General features: G+C 43.6%; 1 protein-coding gene across 1 annotated transcript in view; it reads right to left on the bottom strand.

The window, feature by feature from the left end:
• Positions 1-258: 258 nt before the first annotated feature.
• The window catches only part of LOC149310804 (kinesin-like protein KIF28), a 38,896-nt gene continuing 30,804 nt past the window's right edge, over positions 259-8,350 (bottom strand). The window contains exons 19-22 of the mRNA XM_089529791.1: positions 7,762-7,868; positions 2,556-2,706; positions 1,152-1,342; positions 259-420 (exon numbers count right to left, since the gene is read on the bottom strand). Coding sequence (XP_089385917.1) covers positions 259-420; positions 1,152-1,342; positions 2,556-2,706; positions 7,762-7,868 — 611 coding nt within the window. The remainder of the gene's footprint in view (positions 421-1,151; positions 1,343-2,555; positions 2,707-7,761; positions 7,869-8,350) is intronic.

Genomic DNA, 8,350 nt, shown 5'->3' with positions numbered 1-8,350 from the left:
TCACTATGAGTCTGGAATCAAAGGACCAACATCAGAAATTTAAGGGTACATTGTGGGTCTACAGTAAGTAGTGGCCAGCATTTCTAGTGTATGCATGCATGCATGCCTAGGTTGTTCCACTCCTGCATCTGTGTCCACGGTAGATCTAGTATTATACCCTGATTCATGGAAGTATATATAACGATATGCTTAAGAATTGCTATAACTACTATACTAAACCACTATAGTTTTATTTGGTGGCAGTGTACTGTAGTGACTTCATGGTTTGCTGTAACCCAGCCTTTCTCGTTTCTTTTTAACTATTAAGGCAACATCACTTTTCAGTTTACTTATGCTTGACTCAAGTTGTTCTCCAAATTCCTTTAACATGTTTGATTGCCTCTCTGCAAAAAGTCGAAGTAGTTGAATGTTATCCTCTTCCTGGAAATAAAACAAGTCTTATTAATTTATGCAATGGAAGATGCATTGTGTAAATAAAAGCAAATAGTGTAATTCATATGACCCTCAAGAAAGTGATATGAAAATAAATACCAAGAATAAAATAACTGGCACCAGCAGATGGGCAACGTCATCATGTCTGTACAACAAGAGGTAATAAACAACTACATCTAATTAAGTTCAACATGGTAGACAACCTTATCTAGCACTATTGTCTATCTTTAAGTTGTTTCTGATTACGGTGGCTCCCAGCCTAAGTATAACACAGGTAACAGGGTAAAGTTTTAAGGTATTTCATTTGTAGATTCCTAAATTTGAAGACTTTTGTGCATTCACTTATGGTGACCCTAAGACAAACCTATCATAAGGTTTTCCTGGCAAGATGTGTTCAAAACAGGTTTGCCCTTCCTTTCCACTAAGGCAGAGAGTGTGACCTGCCCAAGGACGCCTAGTGGGCTTTCATGGCTGAGAAGGAATGCAAAGCCTGGTCTCCAGAATCATAGTCCAACACTCAAACTACTACATCATGCTGACTCTCAAGAAGATGTGGGCATTATTAAATGGAATTTACAGAGTTAATAAAATTGGGCAGGTTAAGAAAGCGTGATCCTAAGAACAATTCTCAGACACTTTGCAGAAGAACTATTAGTACAGTCTTTTGAAACCAAAGATAGAATAAACTTTTCCATTATGAATTTACTTAAAATATATACCGGAGCTCTGCAGTGCTTTAGGTTTAAGAACTGTCCTCTGATGACATTGATATTGTGGTAAAAGGCTTTGAGAGCTTTAGCAAATTCAGCATCACAGCTTATCCGAGAATTACATGCTAGTCGAGAGTCTTTTGATGCTGCTGGTGTTATCTTAGTAGCTGAGGCTTTTGTAGAACATGTTAAGGTTTTGTCTGGAATGAGAAAGTTAAAAATTAGTATCAACAGACAGGCACTTGAGACATAGAAGCGATTCAGGTGATTACATTTATGAATGCAGGACCTGGAAATTGTTGCAATGTGGAATCTCCTGTTGGTGTCTTGTCCTTCTCTTGCCATGTACTGGTATTTATGTACTGATACATACACATAAACCCCGAGGTGCCTCGCTTTGGGAGCAGGATGGGCAAAATAACCCCAACAACACTAATTAGATGGTAAATGAATACATATTCTTCAAATATTCCTGTTTAAGCAAGGGATCTCTTATTGTCTTGAACCTGTCTGTGTTGCAAAATTACTTTTCCACAGGGCTTTGGTACAGGATCCCTGTACAGTGGGGCCTTGCCATTTGGGGGCTTGCCATCTGCGGATTTGAGCATCCATGTACGGCAAGCCCCATATTACCTTGACCATGTGGCTTTTTCCCCTCAAGAAGCATTCAGCATTGTGTGACCAATAAATTATGTTCAGCCTTCAGTTCATTGTGTAGCTTTTTGGTTTGCTACATCCTAAAATGTTTAGTACTTGTACAAATGTTTGTGTTCTTTAGGGTGAACTAATCCTCTTTTCTTTTGTGGGTAGATTTGCCTTTCTCTGTGTCTTGTGTTTATGTGTAGGTATCAGTACATACATACAGACATAAGTGCTACGTTCTGTTTTTCCTCTAATAGGACTTGAGTTTGGGGAAACACAGGAAAGATTTGGCATCACTTAAGAATAGAATATTAGTATCTCTTTTGTCACTGATAGCTCCCTCCCACCCCACATGTTGATCCAGAATTTGTTAATACTAACACACAATTTACTCAGTGCTACTGAAATATTTCTTCCCTTGTAATGCCATTGTTCTTGTCTTTGTTTTCTGTTAAAAACACACATTCTTTTACAGTATCACTTTATTGGGGCACTGTGTGCTTTTAATCTTGATTTTGAATAAACGGGTGTAAAAAGTCCTGTTTTCAGTCATTTATAAAAGCCAGGAGCACTCTCCCACCCCCCACCCCCAAAAAACCTTGCTTACATAATAACACAAAACTTTAATGAGGTGTTTTACGTGGGCCACTGTAAAAAAATTAAAATGAATATCCCACCTAAAATAGACATTAAAGGAGTAATCAGTAGTAGTCTGAAAGGAAGCAAAAGTAAAGGTCTGTATCTTAATTTATAAAGAAGTCAGGTCCTTACTCTGCTGGATTTCTGCCTCACATGCTTTCAGTTTATCCTTCAGAAGTACATTTTCTTCCCTTAGAGCTCTGTTAATATCTCTGAGCAATTCAGTCTCTTGCTCTAGCTTTTGTAGCTTTTGGTAAAGTTCAGTGGTTTTGTCTTCCTTTTTCTTAAAAAAAAAAAGAGGTTGAATGAATACCACCAATAAGAATGTATATTCAGTTCATGTGAAAAGGCTCCTGGGTTCATGCCACTGTTAGCCAGATGAAAATTCTGTGATATGACACATAATGCTACTGCACATTCTGCCAAGTATCACTTTGGAAGCCGGATGGGCAAAAGAACCCCAACAACGCCAAATAGATAATAAATGAATATATATTCTTCAAATGTCCTTGTTTAAGCAAGGGATCCTCTATTGTCTTGAACCTGTCCTGATTGCAGAAAAACTCTTCCACGGGGATCCAGTACAGGATCCCGGTACAGTGGGACCTTGCCATCCATGGGCTTGCCATCTGTGGATTTGAGCATCCATGTATGACAAGCCCCATTGTCCCAAATGGTGGTGCACACCCAGCATGCCGCTATGAAGAACAACAGGACTTGAGGTCCTGAAGTTTTTCACATCAGTGTGTGTGTGTGTCTGGAATGAATCCCCTGCGGATATGAAGGTTCAACGGCCAGCTGTTATGCAGGATGCTTGTGTAACCGGAGCTCCTATTGAGGTTGTGTGGGGCAAGGGGAGGTATGGCGGTAGGAAAGCGGATCTGTGTCGAAACGGAAGGCGAGATCGATGCGTAATATCTATCCTCCCAGCCGGGTTCTCAGTTAAGGACCAGATCAGGTTAGGTGGATGGGGGGGCGGTGTTGCCTTGGTCCATAAAAACACCTTCTCTTTAACCAGGATTCCAGTCCGGAAAACGGATCACATTGAGTGTATTTACCTGACCCTGAGGGCCAGAGACAGTCTGGGGATTCTGTTGGTCTACAGGCCACCCCGTGCACTAACAGATTCCCTGGCCGAGCTGACACATCTGGTCTTGGAACTGGTGTTGGAGTCCCCAAGGCTTCTTGTCCTGGGGGACCTCAACATCCCTTTCGGGGCCAGTGACATTCCAACAGGTGCGGCTCGGGAGTTCACGACTACCATGACAGCCATGGGCCTGTCTCAACTAGTCTGAGGGTCTACGCATTGCTCTGGTAATACCCTTGATGTGATCTTTAGTACGGACATGGAGGCTCCGTGGGTAGAGATCTCAAACATCTCTCCCTTGACATGGACGGATCATTTCCTGGTTGAGGCTCGAATCAAGGCTTCTACCTTAAGCTCCCCCGGGGGTGGTGGACCCATTAGGATGGTCCACCCTCGAAGGCTGATGGAACCCAAAAGGTTCCAAGAAGCCCTAGAGGGATATACGACTGGTACTGACGGCGATTCTGTTGATGCCCTGACCAATATCTGGGATACTAATCTCTCCAGGGCTATACACAGTATCGCTCCCAAGCATCCTTTCCGGCCTGCTTCCAACAAACAACCCTGGTATACGGAAGATCTCAGGGGAAGGAAGCGGGCCGTGCAACGACTAGAGCGTAACTGGCAAAGACATCAGCACTTATCCGACAGGACACTCCTTCGCTCTCATTTGAAAGCCTATGGAGTGGCAATAAGTGCAGCAAAGAACTCGTTCTATGCTGCACGGATTGCGTCCGCAGAGTCGCGTCCAGCAGAGCTGTTCAGGGTTGTGAGGGAGTTAACCCAGCTCCCTTCCTCCCTGAGTCCTATTTTAGTACCATCTACAGCCTGCTGTGACAAATTTAATAACTTCTTTGCGGATAAAATCTCTCAGATCAGGGCTGATCTTGACGCCAGTATTTGTGCAGATCCTATAAGAGAGGTGTCTGAAGCGTCCGTGGCCCCGGTTATACTAGATCACTTTGAGTCTGTCAGTACCGAGGAAGTGGACAAGATCCTTCGAAGCGTTAGGAAGACGACGTGCTCTCTTGATCCCTGTCCCTCATGGTTGGCAGCTCAGGGGGCAGATGCGGTGCTGACCTTGTTGCACCGCATTGTTAATACATCTTTAAGAGAGGGTCAGTTTCCATCTAAATTGAAAACAGCAGTGGTTAAGCCCTTGCTTAAGAAGCCCTCCTTAGACCCCCTGATTCACAACAATTATCGGCCCATCTCGCTGCTACCTTTTCTGGGGAAGGTGATTGAGAGAGCGGTCGCCTTCCAGCTTCAATCGATCTTGGATGACACTGATTTTCTGGACCCATTTCAAACCGGCTTCTGGGAAGGCTATGGAGTTGAGACTGCCATGGTCGCCTTAGTTGATGACCTCCGCCTGAGCATGGACAGGGGAAGCGTGTCCCTGTTAGTGCTCTTGGATATCTCAGCGGCTTTCGATACCATCGACCATGGTATCCTTCTGGAGCGCCTGAGAGAGTTGGGCATCGGGGGCACTGCTCTGCAGTGGTTCCGGTCCTACCTCTCGGGTAGATTCTAGATGGTGGAGCTGGGGGACTGTCGCTCCGATAAGAGGGCCCTTACATCTGGTGTCCCTCAAGGAGCGATTTTGTCCCCTATGCTTTTTAATATCTACATGAAACAGCTGGGAGAGATCATCCGGAGACACAGGGCGCGGTGTTATCAGTACGCTGATGACACCCAGATAGTTTTCTCTGTGTCTCCGACTGATGCAGTAACTAAGGGTGGCATCTCTCCTCTTGATGCCTGCTTGGTGTCGGTAATGGGCTGGATGAGGGAGAACAGACTCAGTGTGAATCCAGGGAAAACGGAAGTACTGGTGATAGGTCCCTCGGCTCCGGGTAGTGAGATTTGTCAGCCTGTCCTGAATGGGGTCACGCTCCCCTTGAAGGACTCGGTGTGCAGCTTGGGAGTACTCCTTGATTCGTCGCTCCAGCTAACATCTCAGGTGGATGCGACGGTCAGGAGTGCTTGCTATCAGCTTCGGCTGATACGCCAGTTGCGCCCCTACCTGGACCGACGGGACCTTGAAACTGTTGTACATGCTTTGGTAACCTCTCGGTTGGATTTCTGCAATGCGCTCTACATGGGGCAACCCTTGTACCAAACCCGGAAGCTACAACTGGTGCAGAATATCGCAGCCAGATTGGTCGCTGGTAGTTCCAGGACGGACCACATAACACCTATTTTAAAAGATCTCCACTGGCTACCCGTTCGCTTCCGAGCTCAATACAAGGTGTTGGTTTTGACCTATAAAGCCCTAAATGGCTTGGGCCCAGGGTACTTGGAGGGCCGTCTCTCCCCATATAATCCGCCCCGCACACTCAGAACATCTGGGACAAATTTGTTGGAGGTCCCTAAATCCCATCTGGCGAGGACCTCACAGAGGGCTTTTACTATTGTCGCCCCCTCATTGTGGAATAAGCTCCCTGTAGAGCTCCGTTCCTCTGCATCATTAGTTTCTTTTAAGAAACAATTAAAAACACATCTATTCCAGCTGGCTTTTTCACTTTAGTTAATAGTGTTTCTTCTCTGCTCCTTGTCTCTTTGTTTTCTTTGACCCCAGACTAGTGCAAACATTGTTTTTTCTCGCCCCTGGTGAATGCAATTTGTATAGATTCCCGTCCATACCCCTTGTAATGATGTTTTTAAATTTTTATATTGTGATGTTTTTAACTGTATTTTATCGTTCTTTATCTTGTAAGCCGCCTTGATCATGCATTTGGAAAGGCGGGGTAAAAAAATAAAATTATTATTATTATTATTATTATCCTCAAATATACTTTGAGTAGAGAGTGTTGGATGCCTTTTAAATAATTCATGTAAATTGGAAAATGTTATAATTCTTCAGTTTTCAGCTTGTTCACAAAGATTTCCACTGCAATACACATTCATGCAAATATGCATGAAAAATAGTATCTGAAACACCCATACATTGCTCTCCTTCCATTCCATTCCATAACTAGCTAAAATGTTGCTGAATATGAAAAGGTCTAAAAAGGACAGTCACATCGCTTGTGAAACTTGAACATAAAATTATAATGGTCAGTTTGGGTGGGCCAGTACTACTCTACACTTAGATTCAGAAGCCAGAACGTCTGGAAAACAGGATAGCCTTAAGCAAGAAGAAGTGTTGCCAGGGCAGAGGCCATGGTGTGGTTTCCTTCATACTTTCTTGTTAATGGTTTTGCTGCTGCAGAAGCCTCAACACATCTTGGAATCATTTCTACAGAAAAAAATATTGCTCCAAGCAGCAAGCTTCTCAATAGTAATAGCAAGTGCATTTCTGTACCACTTATCAGTGCACTTAAGCACTCCCTAAGCAGTTTACAATGTGTAAACTAATTGTCCCCAGCAAGCTGGGTACTATCTTAGCAACCTCGGAAGGATGCCAGGCTGAGTCAACCCAGAGCCTCGGCTGGTATTGAACTCACAACCTTGTGGTTAGTGAGTGAGTGAGTGGCTACAATACAGGCATTTAGCCATTGCACCACAAGGGCTCCATCTTTCCCTTTGTCCACATCCTTCGACCTCACCAAAATAAAGAAATAATGGAACAAAGCGCATGCATCTTCCTTCCTGGCTACTGTGAAGTTTACAGTGGAATAAAGATTCTCCTTTGTTGAAATAAACAATGAAGAGTGGCAGCAACTGTTGCTCAGGTGGCCAAACTTGTAACAGTAACCCCAGGTAGGGGTTCATTAGCTGGAGGGTGGCAGACTTCCTAAATCACCCTTTTAAGTATCTTATTGATCAATGGATTCCCTAGGAATCCCTTGACATGTCCTATCAATCATTTCTATTGTGTTATTCCTGTTGCTTCATGAGCGGAAATGGGCTCTGCCCATTAGGACCCACTTGCACTTTTAAGGGAATAAATGCACCCATTAGTCTTAAGAGGAAACTTTCCTGTTGAGATTCAGAATAACATGACAAATTGAGGAGTCTGATAGACAATTTTGTGCCCTGGAATGATCGGAAATTAAGGCCGGTAGACAGGAGAAGCCTAATTCCGGGTCTAAATAATGAGATAGTGACCCATTTCTTCTAATAGACTGTCACCTTCATTGGTAGAAAGAGATCAAAACAACATTTTGGGATGCAATATACAGCATTAAAGTATTAAAACATGAAAGTGTTAGAAAGATACCTGCCACATGAGCTGTAATATATAGTTCTTTTGTGGAGCAGCCTGACTTTGACCTTTGGTCCCTTGTATGCTAGTAATGCACTTACCAGACCAGTGTAGCTCAGACCCTCAGCTTTAGGATTATCAATGATAATAGAGCTCTCACCAGTGACTTCCAAGTGTTCTTGTGCTGAGTCCAGTTCCGCACATCCTTCTGCATTATTGGGAACATTTTGAACAGTTAAAGACCATGTTCTGTCTTCCACATTTCTGTTCTATAGCATTATACTTGTGAGACCTTTTTACCACTGCTCTGATAGGGTTGCCATTAATTGTTCAGATAGTATCATATGGGTTGTTGTTTCCACATTCTTTAGAAATTCATTTTGAGATGTTCACAAAACCATCTTCCAAACCATGACACTAGCCACCTGTGTTGTCCCTTCACCATCTAAGCTACAGATCCTCTATTAAGCACTGCCTCCTTTGACATTGCCTCCCTTACCTTGTACCTTATTCTCTCCTGCTTCTGATGCGTATAAGCCCCTGATGCACAGGCATTATGTGCCATTATGATACTGTTCATACATAGTATCCTAGGGAAACCGGACACTGGGCATCCTCTGGGCCCAGTAGGTACACTTGAATCTTTGATAGCTCAGTTAGTTTGGGCTAACTAAAAGTGCTTCAGTTATA

The sequence above is a fragment of the Sceloporus occidentalis genome, unplaced genomic scaffold (genome assembly GCF_023333645.1).
Source record: "Sceloporus occidentalis isolate IW3139 unplaced genomic scaffold, rSceOcc1.0.p SCAF_6, whole genome shotgun sequence".
NCBI classification, from domain to species: domain Eukaryota; kingdom Metazoa; phylum Chordata; class Lepidosauria; order Squamata; family Phrynosomatidae; genus Sceloporus; species Sceloporus occidentalis.
The sequence above is the reverse complement of the archived record's forward strand: the minus strand, read 5'-3'. Positions and strand labels throughout refer to the sequence as shown.